We start from the raw sequence: 22,939 nt of genomic DNA, 5'->3' as shown, positions 1-22,939 counted from the left end.
ACACCAGAAATTCGATCACACCAATTTATTATGGATGACTGCTTTTTACTATTCTAACGCCTATTCAAATCATCTCATAAAAAAATACACTGTGTGTAGTTTCCACCAGCTACCACCAAGCTATTTATTGTGGTATTATGTTATGCAAAATGCTATCGACGGACGACGATTCTATTATGCCTACTAGTTCTCATTAGTCTGTTGGACTAATGAAAGATGCAATAATCTATCCGAAGTTGTCAAAACTGTCAGTTAATTGCCCCGTATACTGTCGTCCATTTATTGAACGGTTTTGATTGGCTGATAGCATTTGAATTCGGGATTGGTCAACTAAACCGTTTAAGAAAAATTACCCCGAAAAGTACATACATCTTGAAACAAAAAGTTGGAAGTACAGGGTGTTCACGATATACACTCGAACGTATGGTAAGTTGTCCTATATAATATTTAGCCTTTTGTATACCGAGAAAACGTGCGTCCGACGGAGTGTCTTGTAAACCTTTGCAAACCGGTTCAAAAATTCGAGGTGGTAAGCTCAATTTTGAGGTCTATGAGATAAACCTCAAAGCATGTTTCACTCCACAGGTTTAAGGCTTTCAAATCTTTATAAGTGGAACGCTACTAAACTTAGTAACTACAATGATAATGTCACTGATGTGCTTACAGTGTAATGGCAAGCTTCCTCCGAATCCAGTGTTATTTCATTCTTGCTCATAAATAATGATCTCGTGGTACGGTGATACAAACTGGAGTTTTGTAAACAATGTCAACTGGGTGGTAGTTGATTCATCTGGCAATTTGGTACACCAAAAGTTGCATTCATAGGGTAGATACTGGGAAGTAAACGCACATATTTTTATCCCAAATGGTTACCGAAACTAAAGATAATCCTATGCAACACTCGAACTTTTGCCTGGCCATTCCTATGTTGTCTCAAGTGCTATCTGATATGCAGTGATGAAGGCATTTTCCCTTGACCCAATGCCTATAAACTTCCTAATGTCCGCAGCTGATGGAAAAACCGTGAATATTTGAGTCAACCTAGTGATTAAAATTGCTGGAAATCCACTAATAACCCATGACCATTCTCATTCTTCCAGTAGGCTCATTCTCTAAGTTTCACTCATGCTTATGCTAGACTTGATAGGTAAGAAACACTCATCTGTCTTTCAGATGAGTCTTTCTCAGACGGATTTAGTTTGCAACTGAGCATATTTCTTGAATAATTACTACGTCATTCCGTCATGATTTTATCATAAAGTTACCAATGAGGAATCCAGGCTATCTACTAGTAACTTCTATCATCGGCACCAACAAACTCCGCATAATGAGGAAACGTGAAGATGGTTCTTTTATTTAAAAATACATTCTGGCCAATTTTCATGGTGTTTAAACCTAATCGTTATTTTGACTATCAAGGCCAACAAAGCGTAGTGATTCTGAAGTTTTCCTCCGTGAAGAATTCGGCCTGACTATAGAAAATGGTTTTCAGCATAAAAGATAGGATAATCAGAGGTCTACTTGGTTTATTCTAAAAGGTTTTATCAGTATTTTGCCGCCGAATAATTCTGAATGGGACTCCATCAGTTTCTTGGAGATGATATTACTGTCAAACAAATGTTGCACATTCGGTCAGCTGTCGAATCCAACCCCGGATTACACCTGACAACTTTTTATTCACCCGTTGTAACAGACTTATTTGTACATTGATGCATAAGTACCAAAGTCCTGTCCGTCATCAAAAAAATCTCAGTGATCATGGGGCTTTGAGTGTGCCAGTTGACTTTTTAGTGAAAATTACTGGCTACAGCCGGCCTACCCATCTATCTATTCGGTTGCTGGTTCTTTAGTGGTGGTCACGGAGGTGTTGGTGGTACGTCTCTGATTAATCTTTCTCGAGCTGACTACGGTTAGAACTGCGGAAACTCAGGCGGTGGGCGAAACCAATGCGTGTGGGTTTGTGTGAACTGGGTTAAAAGAGTTGATTCTTTCCTCAAATTTAGTCAGCTGCAAGGGTCTTACATGTAAGCGACAAATAAATTGTCCATTTGATCTAGGGACATGGCCTAGAGTAAGCATTTTGTGCTGCCAAACAAGAGGCAATTTCCTGGCCAAATTATAGTTTGAACTTGAGACATCCATGAGCTATGAGTACCGGATACCAGAAAAACAGTCAGAGGACCGATTAGGAAATTCATGAAGCCGAAGGCTTAACTAGCAGGCTAGATGTTCATAGCACGGTTGACTCAACCCTGGTTTTGAATGTAAAATTTTGTGAACCAACTAAAATCTACACGTTAATATCGAAGAATTTAGTGTTTCTTTAGTGAATATTAAGAAAGTTTAGATACCTGGAACAGAATCGGTCCAGGAGCTAAATGACGAATGATTCTAGGAGAACGGAATATTTGAAATTTTACTTTATGGGAAGAATGAGCCATTTGAATGTACTGTTTAAACTTGGACCCAGAAGAGACTAGTCCAAGTCAAGCTCTATCAGACCGCAGAGTCCGAATTTATTAACCTGGAGTGGAATTTAAGAATGTGGATTGATGGGACAGTATTTTTCCGAGAAAAGCGTCAAGGCCAAAAGCACAGCTACGCTTATTAAGTTCACACTCAGAATCCTTAGAGGACTATTTTACCCCGAAGTTGGACGAGATGACGTCCTATACGTGGCATTCAATCCGATTTCAACGTGATGAGTCACCGACTTAGTGTTCTACGTGTTCGAATTTTTTCAAACGAAAGAATTGCGATCCGCTGGATAGGCCACAAGTATCTTTCGATCCACCACCTATTGATTTTGGCTTGGATTAGCCTGATGAGAATGTAAAATAAAGAGACCTACCAAATATACCGGATCAAACGCAGTAAAACTCTCCTCAGGGTACTGAAGTTCACGTCAATGCGTGTAACAACGAGAGTCATTGAGTAATTCCGAATAAATAGTCGGACAATGCCTGGTCAAAGTGGAGCTTACTATGAATGCATCCACATTGAATCACAGATGTGTAAATAGGTTTCTGAAATGCTCAGCCAGATGGGGAATTATCTAATACTCAGGTGGTGCAGTACCTAGGTTAGAATAACTCATGGTCGGGAGCTTTTGGAGATGATGTCAAATCTACCAAACAAGTCACACTCGGAAGATATGTGTGGAATGACTGGTACAGCGGGCATTTGCCCAGTCTCTAAATAGCGAAACATTTTACGAAGTCATGAGGCAAATTAGAGAAATGCGCGTTACAGTCGTGTAGGTTTGTAAAATAAGAGCCTATCGCCTGCACATTATTTATCGAATCCACCATAAAGATGTTTATAGTTGAAAAATTTGACCAGATAATATTGACCTGCCATAGATTGGCGTCCAGCAGACAAGCTGATAAATCTTAAATCTAGTCGGTGATTAGGTTTTGAAAGCTCCAGGTTCACAAAGATTATGAACTTTCGCTCTTTCCGAACTTTGCTAATCCTTCACCCCGAGGAATACTTGACTACGCCATTTTGCATTATTTCATATTTAATTTCAGAGTGCATCCTTTGAGTCGCTTTAGGCACAATCACATGCATTGCTTAGGAATGAAGTCCAACTGCCAGTAATGGGTGCAAGTTGACCCAAAGTTGGTCGCAATCTCACTCGAAATAGCCCAGGGGCTATGACTGTGACCAAACTGGGTAGCATAATCGGGTAGACTGAGCATGAGACACAAACTTGCGACAGACCATTTATTCTCCCGTTCCTAATCCAAAGATCTTTTTGAACCTGATTTATCAGGGCATTCGATAGCCTCACGATGTTCCACTTTGAGGGGAGCTGATGAAGTTTAATGTTTGAGTATCTAAAATCCGAACACCGCAATATATTTCTGTTTTTAAAGAACAGGTTGCAATTATGGAAACTACACTTAAGTGCCTTAATGTAAAACAACTACGCCAANGTTCAAATTTAAAACGGGAAGTTTTCTGGTTTTAAAGCCACAGATGATTTTGCGAACAGTGAGTCCGTAGATCCCTGTTATTTCTTCTATTTTCCTACGACTTTTTTCCTGAGAAACAACATACTTATGCCTGACTCTTTCCTGTACGTTATTAAGATGAGTGCGCCACTAGAAGGGGAACTTGGAGTTTATCAGCTAACTTTCATGGCATGAGAAGTGATGCGCACATTTTCAAACGAGACTTCTCACACTGTTTATTTATGTACAGCTGTTTCACACTACTAAGAGGGTCTCATCAGTCTTCAGTTGTGGTTTAATTGACACTTCCACCTAAGTGATTGAGCCATGAACCCGCTTTTCTTAACTTTGAAGTGACTGAGTTATTACATTAGTTGAAGCTTCAAAATACACAGCAGCAAACTAGGGTTGTAACACAAAATATACTAAGGAGCACGAAATCATTTTAGGAACATTAATGTAGACATAGAAGATACAATATTTCCAAGATTCACTCTTTCTGACCAAGATGTTCCGCTTGAATATACCTGCTATCAATCATCTGGAGGTTGGGCTTCTGTCTCTCTTTCTGTGCGATGAACTGAGGCCCCCAAGCGGTTTGTAAATCACCCGGTAGCAGAGTATTGTGATGCAGGAATTAATATAATAATATAATATATAATGATATAATATAATATAATATAATATAGTATAATATAACATAATATAAACATAAATACAACTCAATATAATAATATAAATACCGGTGAAACCAGTGGTCGGGTTAAAGTAAAAGCGTTTGAAAGTAATTCCAACCTTCCGACGGTCCCCTTAATCTCAGTAGATTACCAATCTCGGAGTGCAGAACAGTACATATTTAAGAAAATTTCAAATGCATTTTAAACTTACAGAGAAGTCTAAGAAACTCAGGATAATTTTCCAGAAAGCACCGATAACATTTCAGACGGTGTTATGAGCATGTTAATAAATTTTCATTCTCACGATTCAGATTGAACAGAAAAGGCGAATTCGTCGACATAAGGTGTAATGTGATTGTTACATATTGGCATGTCTCCAAACGATCCCTTAGATAATCGTCGTGTAAAATGTCATCCCCAAAACTTCTGGTCTCTGTGACCTGTTAAGATGATACTTCTTAACGGGTGGTATAAAAACTGAAAACACCAAAAGACAGGTTACGACAAAACCATGGATTTTTCGTCGTCTCAGCAACGTTGAACCAATCGCTTCTAAGCACTCGCAGTGGACATTTTTCCATGGAAAAGTCTTCGTTAATTTTTTATAACCGGCTAAATTCTTGCTGAACTTAGCTATCTATATTCTGCTGCCTCAGGTACTGAGTTTCGTAACAGCTGTTTAACGTAAGCTTCATTTTGAAGCGTCACCCGAAAAGTACGCACAGCCGTTTTCGTTAGGATGCTCAACCGCCCTTCCCTCAAGAGTGCATCTTTGCGAACAAAAGCATACACTTCCGTACAATGACTAAAGCGAACTGCCTTCAACTTTGTATTCATATAACTAACAATGACCGTATACCATGCTGTATTTTACTCATTCATATTGATTCTCTAAATTCCAGTGTTGAGTAAACCTCTAAACTGTGAGAGCACTAGTGGACCTGGGAATGTGACTGCCTGAAGAGGATCAGGTAGCCAAAACAAAATGATCTAGCAAAATGACGCAATGATTTAAAACATTTTCGATTGCAAAAAATGTCCATAAATAACATAACTCTCTTTGGATATGCGTATATTATTTAACCGTTGGGCTAGACCTTGCGTTTGCGAAGACTCAGCTACCTGACAGAGGATTCCTCCCAATTGCGATCACCTATAAGAAAACGCGCGGCCAGTAACTCCACTAGATCTTACTACAGCGTTTTAAACACACACATTTCCCAAATTTCATTTATTTACCGTGAATTCTGTCAAAATATTAAATTTCTATGGGCGGGATAAGAACAAAAGTGTAATAGGCAATCTTGGAAAAATGATGTATTTAACGGGTTAAATATCAGACAAGAAAGAGTTAGAAAGACTTCAAACCTTATTATTCGTTGATAACCAGGGAATTTAAATGTGTGTGGGTTAATACCAATTCATAAATCTCACATTGTTGCTTTAACGTTGTTGTTGGCTTTTGTTCGGTGACCATTACTAAAGTGAAGCCAGTATCAACACAGTCTCTGGTGCATGGACCAGGGCTGCTGAAGGATTAATAAATTGGGTAATGTACTGTATTTTGAAACTTGACAACCTCAGACTCCAGTTTAAGTTGAGACTTTAAAATATGTATTGAAGCAGCCACTTTTCAAGAGGAATCCGCCAAGCAGCGAACTTTACCCAAATAGGCTTTTGGGAAGTAGTTGTTAAGTGTACTAATTTTTGAGGAAAAAGCAAGCCTTTCATGGTTGCTACTCACTGAAACTTTTTAAAACTCGTTATCAAATACCTGTTTTTTTAATATTTTGAGAGTTCCATAAGGTGATATGATGTGTGTTAACAGTTTTACGTAGTCTTTACATAGGAGAGCGGAAAATGTTCGCCATTATTTCTCTCAGTTAGGTTACAGCAGAAGGATCCTGCTCTAGATCGCGCATTTCATCCTGGACGACGTATTTTGCCTGGTAGTTTCCATGGCAGTCTGTGCTTTATCCTAGCCACGGTTCATATAAGTCTTTCGCTACTAATATCCATACAACATATTGGCCCCAATCGTTGCTTTTGATTTTTTAGTCCCAAGTGACATGAGAAGAACAAAGACTTCTGATTGTCGGCGAAAATTCCTTCCCAACCCGGAAAAATCTGTTGGCATCTTAGATTATGCATGATAGAGCTAAGATTATTTTGATTATTTTGATACCATCTTTACTCGCGATCACTGATGTTTTGATAATTCGGTTATCGCCACAGTTCATTATCTGAACTTGCACATTTCAGGTCACAAATGAGGAGGAGCATACAGTGGGATGTATTCACTGTTTTATGGTATGTTTGTTTAAGGTTAAGTGAAACACCACCAGAAACCGTCTGCTTAATAAGGCTAAGGAAACAATCTTGTGAAGGATGAAACTTGTAACTACTGGTATATTTTCTGAGCTGCGCAATCTGGCTACGTATCTTCAGGACCAGTCAAGGGGACGTAATCAACTCAGTGCCAATAAATTTGTCGATGTGTTCCCAACTGAGCCAGATGTTTCAGCTATTCCAGAATAAGAGTGAGAATTTGAGTTTCCATTTCAAGTTCACCTTTGAAATTGGTGGGCAAATTAACAGTCACACCAGTTTCGAATACTATTTCTCATTACGAAATACTCCGATTGATAGCGTTACTCCCGGAAAAAAGTAATCCTTTTACCACAGCCTTCACACTGGAACTTACTAAGCCGTTAATTTTTTAAACATGAAGAGCTTTGAAAACGCTGTAATCCTAAATTCAGCCCAAGTTTGATGCTGTCACTCTACTAACAATTTTATTTACTTTGATGCATTAGCCTTTCCACAACAGTCAGTTAGAGTGAATGTGCTGAGGCTGGTTAGAACTCAAATGAAGTTTTCCATTTGTGAAAATCCTTCAGCTTACAAGTCACATATCTTTTAATAGCCCTAAACGGACTGTCGAACATCTGATTTCCTAGTACTGATCTGTAGCCTCGCAGGTCGTAGTTAGTCTAGAACATGGGAAGTTGACAAGCTGTCTTCTAACGTCTGACCAAACTCAAAACACAAGACTTAAACTATCAGCCCTTCTGTGACTTCTGGTGAGTAGTGCGAAAAATCCCTCGCAATGTATACAAGTAGTGATCGAATATGAATAAACCACCAGATGTTTGAGGGAAGGTTATAACTTCACCTTTAACTTTTTTGTGAAGACATTTGTATGCCAGAACTTTTGCTTTCTAAATAAGTCGAAAGTCACACAACTTTGTAGAGCATTTTGAACTGCTAACATTACCACATCGTCGACCAAGATAGTCCCGTCGGTGTAAGAAAACCGGTAAATATGAGAAAAAAACACTGTAAGCAGGGTCCTGGGAGCTAGTTCTGATAGCTTACTCTTTGCCATGAGTAAAATTCTTCCAAGCAAAAACCGGAGGTGTCCCTAATTCCTTGCACTTTTCAAGGAAGCAGTTTATGAACCCCCTCATTATTTCTATTGCTTTCACCAAAATGAGGAAACAATGTAGAGTTTTCAAGATTCACTGAAAGGTTTAGCCAGACGGTCAGAAATATTCATTTAGAGAAATAGTTTATGGCAACTTATGAACCCGCGGCACACAATTCTGAACCTGTCATGTAACCGCTACAGAACATATGGATCATGAGATTTGATTGACAATGACATTTTTAGGCTGATAATAAGTCTTAATGAGTGAAGCACAAATTTGATACTTTTCAGGGAGGGAGCGGGTGTCAACTAAAACATAACGTGGTGAAGATCTGTCAGTAGTTCAACAGCGTGAGGAATTTTGATTACAAGATAAAAAAAATTGTGTTGAATCACAGATAACAATACACAGATATCCCTCACCATTTGGCAATAGCGTTTTCTCTCAATACATTATTATAGTAACCAATCTAATTGACACGGAAGTTGCGGTAGGCTCAAGGAAAAGGTTTACTGTATTTTGAACCTGGGCTCACCTGATTAACTGAAAATAGGGCAGGTGTAGTTTTGGCCTGTAGGTGAATTCTGACCGCACCTCAGTCAATACATACCAAAGACGGCACTTTCATTTCCACTGACGGAGAGGCTCTGAGTCAGTTGCCTATTTGGTTGGAGAACATACTAAACCAAAGGTACGTTTAGAGTTATCTGAAGCGTTCCACTGGCACTAGTTTTTATGCGAACAAGCGATTATTGAAAACAGTGCAACACACGTAAATGTTCTTTTCATCAAACTGTTGGTCTTCAAACAAGCTTGTGAAAATTAAGTGCAAGTGATTCACCCTGTATGACACTCGTCTATAAACCTCCAGTAAATTTTACGGCTACATATGTGTATCCCATTTAACTTTTCATGTGACATTCACATATGATTCGTGCTTGACAGTAAAGTGCGTACAAACAAGAAAAAGAGATTTCCCAATTAGAATGACAGAGACGACTCCGTATTTTTTTTTACGAAAATTGTTTTGTTCGTGTAACCGATAAAAATATTGCTGAGCCCATCTTATCAGCTAACCTGTTGCTCATCCGGCACTCGCACATTCTTGTATTCCCTTGACAAATCCTTAACTTCCTAATTGCTCTGGTTGATAGGCTATACCTGTGTGGTTTATCCCACTTCCTCTTGGAAGCTGCCATTTTCTTTTTCCTCAAGATAACTAAGAGGGTTGTAGGACACACAATAATGGAGTGCCTGTGCGTTCAGTGCACCCCACTCTCAACAACTCCTTAGGTGTCATCTTCCTAGAATGTCACTAAACAAGCTCAGTTTAGGAAACACTTGGACCTCAGTAAAAGTTCAAAGCAAAAGGCTTGGTGAAATAGGCTCTCAGAGCTTATTTTCAAGTGGAAAATTTTTGGGGCTGTGTGGGGTTTCCACCGCTGGCTGTTGATTGTGGAAATAAGGAAAGCGGTATATTCAAGCTGATGCTTCGGAAACCCACGTTTATCGTAACGTAAACAAATCAGGAAGGAAAAAGGAGACACTTAAAACATACTTTTGGCCTCAAAATGTGGGCAGTGAACATGGATGAACACTATTTCATGACTGGTGAATACACTGCAACCACTGAAGAATCCTTCATTGTTAGATGACTGATCATCCCTCAGGATAAGTAGGGTGCTTTGAACCTTACTACAATAACCACAGAAGTTTTATTGCTAGCAGCGGTTTTATTCTCCTCCATATCTACAAACCATATTACCTGTACTAATCAGATGTGCTTGGGCGTTCAGTTACTTTGAGCTGATTGGTGTGATCCTCATGGGAAGCAACACCAAAAACAGCTGGACCTGTAAGTGAAAAACGACTCACAGTTATTGACTCGAACACCGAATGGCAGCGTGAGTAATTTTTTAAAAACGGTTAAGTGACTCCAACCCTAGTAAGGACGTTCTCTGATAGAGTAAAAGCGATGTCGTTTTTCCTAGGTTAACCACGCCCCAAATATTCAACGCTGATGTCTTTGGTCACTTGATACCTCCAAAGAGAGGCCATGGCGATTCATACTCAGCACTCATGCCCCTTAGGGATAGTTGGCCGGAAAATTTCATCTTAAATACTTCTACTTCTAGTACATATTGCCGTCAAAATTTGGGATATATCAGTTGTGATTATGTGGCTCCTTCATGAACTCATCACACCAACATAAATGACAGGAAATCTTAAGGGGAAAGTGGTTTGGAAAACAACCGTTTCATAATGTTAATGAATAAAATCAGTCTCCAAAATTGGGATATACTTATGGTTCATCATTACAGACACTTTAACACAGGAGAGTGGACTACCCTGACAAGTTCCGCGCCATAATGTGGCACTTTGATGACACAGGGTTGGTTATCACTGTCGAAATTTTTTCAGGTGTGTGACGACTAAAATTATCGACGTGTATTTGGGTTAACGGATAAGGTTTTCCAATGATCCATGAAATTGGTTGCTCACTGGTGGAATAAGAGACTTTATCAGGGTGTTGTCTGGCAACCATACTCCTGTTTTCTACTGTATCCGAAACGTTAGGAACGTGAGTATAACATCTGGTGAACTGTATAAAGCGCACAAATTGGTTTAATAACAAAGTGCTACACGTTACTGTTGGGCAAGTTTCATATATGTAGATAAAATCTTAGTTTTTCTAGAACTCCCGCGGTTGTGAACCAATTAATTATCAAGATTCGTTTGTGTTCACAGTTAAAATTCCGAAAGTTAACGAAGTTTGCAGTGCTATTTTCCGATAACGGTGGGCGTCAACCTCAATATGTTTTTTTCTGCAAAGGCAAAAGCGACGGCTAGGAAACCAGAATTATTGTTTATTACGGTTGATCCAGAAATATATGAAGTGGTGAATTACGGTTAATGCTGAAAGTGACGTAGCTCTTTCGCCCTAGTGAAAGACGTTCACCGCAGTATATATTTATAAAACCAAGAGAGGTCAGCGAATTTCGGCGTTAGGAATTTTCGCTTCCACTTTAACCATCGCGAAACTCGTCTCAAGGGTTTTGTTTCAAATATGTTTACTCAGCCACATGTTTTTTCTTTTCATTTTTTGGCATAAATCGCACACTACTAATCGAATGCCTAATTTTATCCAAGTCCAAATAAGGTGTATCAGTTAGTAGACCTGATAGGTACGCCGGCTTTTTTATTTATATCGGTACGTACGCGGTTGCCTCACCGGTTTTTGATATCACCCATAAAAACTCGTTTACATTCACTGCACTCTTCCTAGGTCGTAGAATATTGTTTGCGCTATAGTACCCAATGAAGCACGGCACTAAACAAAGTCCTAATTAGCACCAAGTCACGTCCCAAAAATAAGTCTCTGTCCATTATATCGGAATACCTCAAATTGTTTGTTGCCACATACCTTTTAGCAAATGCTTCAGAGTATCACTTACCACTAGCGTCGAGATTGTCCAGAATGAAACGCGAATTTTGCCCTGGATTATCGGCAGTCCTTTAATTGCTGCCTGTATTTGTGTGAGGTAACGGCAAATCTTCAAAGGCTCTGGGCTTGTGTGATTGCATATAATAGACATTTACTGACCTGAAGTGTTAGAGAGGAGTGAATACTATATGGCGGCTTTTTTAGGTGGTGAAAAAGATTATGCAGCAACCTGTAACCAGTGTAGCGCTTTAGGCCGAGAATAAAGTGTCAATCAATTAACGTGTCACTGGGTGAAGGCTGTCTTTTATTTAAGAGTTCTTTGCTCCTTCATGTGCCACTGAATAAATATTCCACTTTGTTCTTAGCGTCCTCTGAAAAGGGCAGCAGCATAAATTAAGAGGCTTTTAACTGCAAAATTGGAGCATGCATACAACCATAAAAAGCGAGGTTTACGACTCAGTTCAATACAATAAATGATCTCATAATGAAAAATGCATTTTTGTGACCACTTTGTGACGTTATGTTTACTTGGTGATGCCAAAATATATAACTCAGCTTTATCAGCCAAACAGAATAACTCTAAAACAAGAGTTTAACCCAATGAGATAGTTATCACAGTGTGTGGGGTTTAGGACGACGCAAACGAAGATAGCCCCAACTGGCGATATACCGGCACAGTAAAAACGTAGTAGAATAATGCTGCCATGGAAGACTATCTTATTTATTCGTAAATCCCTCATCTTTTTTTTATAAAATCCTCTTGGTTTGTTGGCGATTTTATCATTGCAACGCACTGAAAAACACCTACAGTTGCAGGTGTAAGTGGTCCTACTCTGTTGTTCAAATCACTGAAAAGATACAGTGGATTTAGAATATCAGTGAGTAGTTGGAGTGATATATCCAAACAGCCTGTCAATTCTAAATGAAGACTGAACTGACCACTTGGTAGAATGTTATGACAACCGTATAATCTAGTCATTAAACATCCACCAATAAGTATCGTTCAAGTTTTCTCCAATTTCAATTTACGAGAATAAAATGGATATAGATACCCCAATGAAAATGACGAACAACGTCGTCAACACCTAACGCATTGCCCAGTGTGTGTCCACAGTCAGCTACACTAAAACATTAAAGAAAATGTTCTTGCCAAATACTGTAGTTATTTTCCAGCTGGTTCTCAATGTGGTTTATATCCAAAAATTGTAAAAAAAAATATCGTAAACCTCTGGAATTTTGGTATATACTGCGCTTGGTGATATGAAAAAAATCAGGCGGAAATTAGCCATTCTCCGCCCATTACCATCTCACTATAGGAAATCGGTTTGAAATCGGCGTCCAAACTTAACACTAAGACCGGTAGATATGAAAATCTAAGTGGATGGAAGAGACTATTATTGTTGGTGATACCCGAAGATTACTTCGGTTGACCCTCCCGACCTGTCCCCGAAAGCCAAATTACCCGTGAAAACAGCTCGACCATCCGTAAACTGGACGCCACTGCCGCCCAGCCGGGCATACTGAGCAGCAATTATGGTGCCCATCTTCTGTCTATCATTCGAACTGAAAGCCATTTACGGCCTCGAGTATTCGGACATAACATCTATCATGATCCACCGACCTCATGGTCCTGACTTCACGGCTCTACTGGATGGGTGAAATCTTCAGTGAGCACCCGTCTAGTCTAATTGTTTCCGTACATATTATATGAAATAATCCATCCCTAGTAACTTAGAAAGTTGATTAAAAGCCATCATGCTTGACTGAGCGGCGGCGGCATTTTTCTTTTTTACGGATGTTCGAGCTGTTTCCGTAGCTGATTTGAGCGCTCAGATGCGGCTCTCAAGGACCTGTCGGGAGGGTCAACCGAAGTAATCTTTGGCATTCTTAGTCTCCCACAAACCCTGAGATTTTCATATCTACAAGCCAATGTGTTCTGCGTGGACACTGGTTTCCAAGTTATTTTCTCACCATTTTACCAATCGTTTGAGTTGCTATGATGGAAATACTGCTATCATTTTTGCTTTGTTTTGGTTTGTCACAGCCTATGGGAATCCCAGATAACTTTTGCTTGTAATTCCGCCACGTTTTGGCTCTTAGCAGTTTACGTGGCTCTGTGATCCAAATATCAGTTTGCGACTGGTATTCATCATTTCAACCATGGCTAGTTGTACAGTGCTGTGGCCTAACGATGGATAAAGCATTATCTCTGTGACAGCCAATTTGCCCGTGTTCGCTTCTCATATAAAATTGCTTCTATTTTTTGTGTGTATTTTAAAGATAATAACAATCTATCTTTTCATTTAAACTAAAGATGCAATCCTATTCAGCAACTTCAGGACTACTAATGAGATACGAAATAGCATTACGCAATTTCGGTTGCTTTTAAGTTATCTGATTTAATAAGTGGTTCTGGAAATTTTTTAAAGTTGTTCCATACGATGTTAAAATCAATGTGTTTAAAATCTAGGTATTTCAGCTAAATATTTCACTAGATCACGTGGGCAAATGATGGTCACTAATGAACTCCACTCACCGAGTTTCGCAAATATTTTAGCAAATTTCAGTTGGCTAATAAGACGAGCGTGCGCGAAAATCTTTAGATCATTGCAGTAACGAAAAACATTTCAATCAGCTGAATAAAACTCGGACTAAAGTAGTAAAATGACCATATGCCGTGATACCTTTCTACCAACTCCGGTATTACCCAATGAATGAGTATCTTTATTGGGGATTCTCATATCATATTTATACTTTTACAGTTTTACTGCAAACTCGCAATACCCTCTTGTTATAAAGGCAGCAGTATAAATGGAGCTGTTTAGTGTTTGCCTTTTTATCAGGGTCAGGTGACATTTGAAGTTGCGGAGCACTTTTTGGATCACTGTTGGTATTGTCATCACAACGTCCGCCAGTGAATCTCAAGAAATGTTTTATTACATATGTGAGCAGACCTACAGAACAAATCTCACAGTTCAACGACTAGCAGTTTAAAGATCGGCACCTCGTTCCATGATATCAATGTTATTATTAAATATGTTATATATAATACTAATAATGCATGTCGTCCGAAGACCTTTACCCCCCATTTTCTAAAAATGTCCCCATAGATGTCGCAGCTGTTTAGCTGTTAATCAGAATAACGCAAAGCGTTTTTAAAACAGTACAGCTCTGGCCATCTTCACTGTTGTGGAAACTAAAGGCCGTGTTTACTTTATTCAAAACAAAAGGAATAATCAATATTTTAGTTAAATTTGATTGACTAGTTTCAGGATTGAAGCAAACTGGATTCGCTCACCGATAATTTTGTCAACAACAGAGTTTAGAGTGCCACGTTTTCCGAAACGGACAAGAGGGTGGGAGGAGATTTTAGAGGCCTAGAGTCGCCATCTCATGGCCACCATACATAAAAACAGATAGACAATTTACCAGTTAAAACCGTTCAGCGGCTTATGCGCCGTCATCACGAGATATGAAGCAAGCAAAAAGAAAGCCGAAGCTGTCAGCTCAGGCACCAGACTCTTTTTCATTTGAATTTATGTGCTACTTTCTAGTTAAAGCTTTAGGCAGGTGATACCTCATGGTTAATATACCACGAGGCTGCGCTCTCGAATTACTTGTTGGCAGTCGCCAGTCAACTTCCTTGCACAGTGAAGGGAATAAAATAGCTGACTGAATATTTGGTATTGTCTGTCTTACTGATGCACGAAGATCTTTTATAATTCTTGAATTTTAGAATATTACTGCCGTACATGTAACCAGGAAATTTGTCGCTGGATGTACTTACTAGGAAATTTCACCAATGTGTGGAATGCATTGCAAGAGCGTCAGCTTAGCTGACAGGAAGTCGCATTTGTGTTATTTGACAAGGATAATTTATATTCCACTGGTCTGATCAACTCACATACTGTTGTACTCTGAGAACTCATTAGTACTTCACGCTTGTTTCAATCCTCAGATCAGTTTTGGACAATTGCGTGAACTAGGTGTCCATGAGACAAGGTATGGTGAAACAGGATACTGACCGTGATTTTGCACCAGTCTTTCGGATTAATTGCAAGTGCGATTAATGAATAATGTTAATGTTTTGATTTCACTACCGATGGATCACTATAATTTTGCTTCGGTCGATGTATTAATATGCGGATGACTGCTCTTTCTATGTCCAGTGAATGCCGATTGCCAAATTTCGGATGGCAAATAGACTAGACAAACCGTCGTCCCCCCAGGGAATTTTTAGATGCAAGTACTGTTCCTTTCCACCCTACGGTCTACAGAGAGTTCCACAAAGCTCCACAGTTAGCTGAATTGGGAAGAAAATTCGTTAGCAAGCTGTTTTTGAGAACAACGACTGTGTCACGTATCTCCATGTATCCATGAGTCCATGTATCTCAATCTCACTTTAAGAGTACACCGAAGAGATAAGAAGTTTGCTGCGCATTAGATTAGAAGTAATTGAAGAGATCATGGAATAGATTGCAACTGTGTAGATATTTAGTGAGCTCTAATCTTATATCCGTCCACCAAACGAGTGGTTTCTTTGTTTTAAATGCAACCACCAACATTTGTCAGAATAAAATCTTCCGTTATGTTTATTTAGTTTTAGCGCGACCAAATCTTTCATTATCAAATACCCACCTCAAAACAGAGCGTTCTCATCAGAAGGACCAATACCAGTTGTATGAATGACAGTTGGATAGATGGTAAGATGCTGATTCAGTTAGGATCTGACTGAATAGAGGACTACAACTGACCGTAATTACAACTTTGCACACCCTTATATAGTTAAGAAGGGTCACACGACGTTAGAAAACAAGACCGCTTACTTCATACACAAGGATAAGTGAATGCGTCGATTGGCATAAGGTATTTGAGGCTTATTCCACCAAGCTTATACTATGATAATAAAACTAAATAATTTGTACGTGTATACGTTAATTCCATCGCGTTCACCAGGTTATCCGTCACATGCTTAATAGCCAGCAAAAATATTAAGGAATGGTTATCCCAACGGACATTATAAAGGACAAAAGAATGATCGCTTTTCTTTAAGCAATATACAAGATTTTCATTTGATGACATTCTACTTTTACCACGAGGCCCTTATTGTAAAATGCATCATACATCCTGGTTTTTTTCGTCATTTTATCCCAGTATTCCTGGTATATTTGAAGCTGTTTAGAACGTTTTACCTATTGTTATGCTTAGCAGTTGTGTCCTCTCCACTCCTGTGTATACATACAATTGCTCTTTTAGGTTATACTCATAAGCTTCCAGGATCTCCGGATATACTAGATTGTCTTGTCTCTTACAAATTCGGTTCTTATGCCAACATCAGACGTTTTACTAAACTTGTAGCCGTTAATTTGAAAGTTACTAGATATTAACATATTGTGAAAAATGGGATCAGCTCAGGAAATTTATAAAAAAACGTCAATGAGATCTGTTGAATATGCCCGACTGAAACAGTTAAAGCGAGACCGTCCTCATTTATTTTTAGATACCAACTGTGAACAAATGGTGCGCCGGTGCAGAAAATGAGATGTTAATTAATTCAATTCCTCCATAAGGCTGAGTGTTAGTTAGCTTCAAATTATTCAGGATGAAAACTTTCACCAATTCTAAAAACAGACATACTGAATCCCTATTGCTACGATGCTTAAAAAACTCTATTTTTGAGAATAAACTGGGGACAAAAATATCCTAATTCTGCCATTTAATTGGTTGTGATTGAATCTGAAGGCAAACTACATAGAAAAATTAAATTAAAATTACAAACCCTACTAGGAGATCTTAGGCCAAAGTAGATTTTTATCCGCCTCTCCTGGTTACGCCTTGACAAAATATCCCGCCCTCGTCGATCAAATACTTGCCTGACTGACCCAGTCCGATGTCAACTTAAGTGAAATCAGAACAAAAGTGGAGCAAACGATAATCTCTCCAATGCCTCTCAATTAGCTAATGCAAACAAAAAAATGACAGGAAACAATTTGCGATATTTACGAGAAAATTGGGACAACTTACAAAGACGCGTCACTGGCCACTTAATTGGCTCTTGTGACGACCACAGTTGAAGAAGGTGACTGAAATCCGCTGAGATCTAAGTTTCTCTTTGCAAACAGATAATGCTGTTTAACAGATCACATCGACGATGACAATAAGGGATACCCCGAGTATTTCTTTACCGGTGGTTACTTAAGGTCGTCAAACCGGTTTACACCCGTCTACTAGATAGCGGTAAGCAATGCTGAAGTTGGCGGCGAAATTCATTCGAGATTGAACCGTGAGACTCAAGTAAATTCAAGGCGAGTCTCATCTATGATTGAACTAAAAAAACTACACGAAAGAGCCAGAAACTCTGAACACATGAGCTAGCAAGTTTTAAAGGCAATTGTGCTTCTTGGGATTTCCCAGGAAATTTTTTTTGATTTCGCTTCTGCGTTTTAATTTTTTAACATTCAGGTAAGTGCGGTCTGCCTTGAATAACAGCAGTCTAAACCAAACAAGACGCACCACGGCGAATCCCGGGATCTTCTGGGTTGCCACCCACATAGGCATTAGGACGAAAGCCACAGAATAGAGGCGGTTTTAGTGAAAATTAGGATACATTCATGCAGTTCAACATTACAGTGATTTAATATCGTTAAAAAATTGCAATGTGCTAGTGGTAACACTAGCAGCCAGTATATATATATATATATTATAGATCTAAAACAGACACAGGCTAAGGCGCCACAACAAAGTGTATTGGAGTGTCAAGTGATAGTAATATGATGCACATTTTACACACGGTATCAAAGTAAGGGAGCTCGGTCTTCGACGGTATGCCACTTATCAAGCTAGAGAGATTTTAACTTATGCACTTCTCCGTATAAAAGGAGGCAAAACTTGCGCACGGCACGGAAGAATGACTTTGACCTACACGCATTTCATCGCACCATTTCAGATCCCTAGATGCCTAACCCATTCAGTTTGATTGTTATAATCTGGATAAGAGAAGCCTTCAGTAATCAAATTCGTCACCTGATTTTTACTTCCTTCAAGCTACACGGAAATTGCTTAAAGTTCCCCAGCAGTCGTGAAGGACGCAAGAATATCACATCACAGAATCAGTTAACATGCAATGAAAAGGGTCCGGCAAACCAAAGAGCCTCCATTAAAGCCAAAACGAATTAGAACTTTGGTGAACCTGATCGCACTAACAAGCCACTTCAGTCATAAACATTTAAAATCATAGTCCGGACATATCCCAGAATAATTCGACAATAAGCACATAGAAAGCATAATTTCCACCAACCTCCTGCTTGGTTGCTCACCGATTTTTACATCGCCTTAATGAACAGAAGCTAATGGTGAAGAAACTTAGTGCACGATATGTGCAGCCCGGATAATTGCCGTGCATCTACTGGCATCTAACTGGATGCGTTGACCGGGCGGTCTCATGGACATAAAATTCTAAGAGAATACAAGAGATAAATAATATCGGCGACGCCCAAAGATTACTTTGGTTGATTCCCTCGACCGTTTATGATCGAAATCACTAAGGATCAAACCAGAAGGATTAACTTTAAAAGCAGAAGCCTCAACCGCTTGTTTAACCACATTGAAGAATGATTATCATAACCACCTGTTGCCATCAGTCGAATTATCAAAGTGCACTACAATTACTGATGGCGAGACCTCATGACTGAACATGTTTTGTTAAGCGCCACCAAGCTCCCGTCCGGGTACCTTCCAATATGCAATTATAAAAAATGGATATGTAGACAACTCCAAGCCTTTGTCCGGTATACTTAACTCCATGGGGGTATAAGAGATTGTCCCAATCAACTTCATATAATCACCGCCACCGCACATTCCAAAATGGTGGTTCCATAGTAAATGAAACAATGTCCGGCCGCAATAACACTCTTGTCGTTACTTTTCATTCATGACCTTATGGTGGCTCGTAAGCCATAGACTCAACTGCAACAAGCAGGATTCTGGTCCGATAATGGCTGTGATGGCGGTATTTCTATACCCTGTCAGCTGGTAAGTCAACATCATACGCATAAAGGGCCCACAATTTCGGCATTTCTGGATTTCGACAAATTTGTATCAAATAAACAAGCTTGCTCAGCGGGGAATGATCCAGAATTTTATCAGTATTCTCAGGTTTGCATACGTGTGACTGTGGTGACAGCCTTTTATAGGCTTCCGTACAAAACCAATATCCGATCACGATATCCAATTTCTCCATCCGTGTTCGGCCATATGACCGAATAGCTAGTGGGATGAAATGTGACAAATCTTCAAAACATCGGTGTTCAAATAGCCGATGGCGAAAAACCTGCTGAACTGGAATGCTCAGGCGATATTCTTCTCGTCTTTGAGAAGGAAAAGAAGCAGACGTTTTCGAATAGACTTATAAAATCATCCCATTATTTGGCACATGTTTTGCAACCATATAGCGGGCGTTTTTGGCAAACACTCACCGAACACTCCCTTTACAACCCAAAAAGAGGATTTCAAGCTTGCGGAGTGCTTGGCATAGTGTTTCAAATTGCATCCGAATTTACAATTATTCCCCCCAATTTACTACCAACGAGACACAGTGGGTTCACGTGAACCCATGCGAAAAATGTCTCTACTAGGGTACTATACAGGCGAGATTTCTAGTTGAAGTGAATGCACCAACCATGTGTTATAGCATAATTAACTGCAGCTTTTTGTGTACATTATGCTGGTCACTTTGGATACTGTGTACATATGTTAAACCTATACACGGGCTCCATTTTAATGTCTTAATTTTATGTCATCTGCTTGCTTTGCTATCCGAGAGGGACTTATTTTGACCAATTAAAAGATGTAGTGAACGTGATAACATCTTTGTTGTGGTTTTGAATATGAGTAGAGGCGCGCATAAAACAAAACATTACTGTCAAGTATGCTTCATCTTTATAGTGAACCAACGACTGGAGTATACAGAAGGTTGCTACAAAAGCATTCCAACCAGGTCGATTGCTTATTTATTGAGAGGAAAACCCACAAATACATTGGAATTGCTTTTCTCGAGGATAACCAAAAGCATCTTGCAGAAAACTGTAAAAACCACACAGGAAGGATTACATACGTCTCACGTACGTGTCATACGTCTCATCCGAAGAGACGTAGTTTTGCAAGATGATCTCAGGAAAGTTCTTAACCAAAACAAGTAAAACACTGACAATATTCAATACACTTCTGACAAATAGCGTGCTGAATTCAGACATCAAAGATGCATTCTGAGGCTACTAAAAGGTGCAGAATGCGGTCAAGTTGATCAAGATGGCTATGAGCGTGAACGTCAAGAAAATTTCTCATGATAGTCTTTATGTTTCTCGAGAATAAAACCGAAGTGATTGATCACAAATCTTTGGACGTTATACGACTGGTGGGACTTTTTAAATCTCTCTGGTTGCGATGACCAGATTTGTCTAAATTGAAATTGGTGAGGTTGTGATAATTTCAAAAGTTTGACCGTGTAGTAAACTTGGCCGAATATAAAATCTTGTTACCAACAACAATAAGTGCTTTAATGACCGTTTGTGATGTATTTGCAGATGACGATTGCTTATTGCTCCGCAACCAAGTACTACTACATAAGGTTCTGTTTCATGGTAACAGCAAACAAGGTACTAAGTATCTCGCGCATGTTGCTATTTCACAGGTTTTTGTTTTTCAGTGAGGTTTGTCTCGAACTGTGACGGCATCCATCCTATACACCAATACAGAACCAAAAACATCTCAGCTACACCTAACAATAATGCTATTCCCACAGCATCGACAGCAAAGGCTACAATTCTTGATGCCACCAGAGTGTTCAATTCGGTGGTAGCACACAAAGTGTTTTTTTATATTAAAATGGTCCCTCAATTATTTAGCGATTCTAATAATCATCTGCAAGAATCACAACTTATCAAATTTGGTTAAAATACTCAGTTTATGCGGAACTAAATGATACGTAGCATTCTCTATCAAAATTTGCTATAATCGATAATAAACATGCATTTCTTTTATCATTTTGTTCCTGAATTGAAAGTCAATTAGGTGGCTGTTTACTGGGACTCATTCTGCTTAATTAGATCCAATTAAAGAAGCGCGTGCTATTCCATTCACTGGGTGTGAGAAAACAGGGTACCAGAAACACGCAACGAGTTAGTCGTCATGTATGATAAAGGTGGTGCTGTATAGGCTTCTAGAACTTCCTATCAAATATTTTGGAAGTTTCTTGAATCCAAATTTTACTAGAGAGTCCTATACGAGAATGCTAAGCCCCATGAAAGTTCCGACATGGAACACGAACGTTAACAGATATGACAAACCAGCACTTTATAATTCATCAGGGCACATTTTTGTGCTTCGATTGAACGCCACCATGCATATGCTAGTGTTAATAAAGTGTCCAAAATGCTGGTAGCTTGTGGAATTTAATTGGTTTCTGACTAGATGGTTGTTGGCCCGTTCTCCGAGTAAACGTTCCGCCACAATTCGCAGTTGATGGTGCATCCACTGATGATGTCTCTTTGTATGGTGACGAAAAGTTTGCAAACCAATTGTCAAGCTCATCTAATATGTTGGTGTTTCATGACTACCGGATACCAGATACCCCGTTTCGTTTTTTGCTGTACTTTCAATCAGTCCTTCGTCAAAGCAGCCTATTCGTAGTGTTGCAGGCATTGACCGACACTCTGATGATACCGTCGTTTTTTTTCCATCACCATCAACTTGAACTGAATATTCCACACAATGGCAAAACTACCTGTATTGTTTCAGTACACACAGTATGAATTATAGATCTTCACTTGTATTGCGTGAACTAGAGTGGCAATTTTGGTGGGCTGTTAGCCAAAACTCCGAATCACAAATGGATACTAGGATGTTTTCGGAGCAACCAACCATAACGTCAGTCTGTTTGAGCCGACCAAACTCGAGTGGGCAATTCATAGGTGTTTACATCTTGGAATGTGCTGATGTGAAAACGGAAACACTCGGGGCTGTGTACTATTAGAATGGTAGTCACAATTTTTTGTCAGTAAGATATCAAATGAGCAAACGGTTTTTTGAACTTGGACTTCAAACTAAGGGGGCGCATTCGCTCGTATTAACTTATAAAAAACCATTTGTTAAGAAGGACAAGGCTTTGCGATTTGAAGTCTAATGGGGACAATAATGCAATACTCACTCGGAACAATACACATTTCTAATTTTGCCGTACTTTGCAGAGCTGATCGTCATCCGTAACTGAAGCCGAGTTTCCTGATTTATCTCCATTCCAAGTGGAATAATACTTTTTTGATCCCCATAGGTAGGAAACATTTCAGATCAAAATCTTTTTACTCAAATTTGGAACACGAAGCGCTGAAAAAATCCAAAGTGTTTTTCAAACAGCAAGCAAACTTATACGTC

At 39.2% G+C, this 22,939-nt stretch overlaps 1 protein-coding gene across 1 annotated transcript in view; it reads left to right on the top strand.

Moving 5' to 3' along the window:
- Window positions 1–393: 393 nt before the first annotated feature.
- T265_03516 (hypothetical protein) overlaps window positions 394–22,939 on the top strand; it is a gene marked incomplete at both ends in the record, with an annotated part of 49,438 nt that continues 26,892 nt past the window's right edge. The window contains one exon of the mRNA XM_009168028.1: window positions 394–426. Coding sequence (XP_009166292.1) covers window positions 424–426 — 3 coding nt within the window. The remainder of the gene's footprint in view (window positions 427–22,939) is intronic.

Source organism: Opisthorchis viverrini (genome assembly GCF_000715545.1).
Source record: "Opisthorchis viverrini unplaced genomic scaffold opera_v5_51, whole genome shotgun sequence".
NCBI lineage: Eukaryota > Metazoa > Platyhelminthes > Trematoda > Opisthorchiida > Opisthorchiidae > Opisthorchis > Opisthorchis viverrini.
This window is presented reverse-complemented; position numbering and strand designations above follow the sequence as displayed.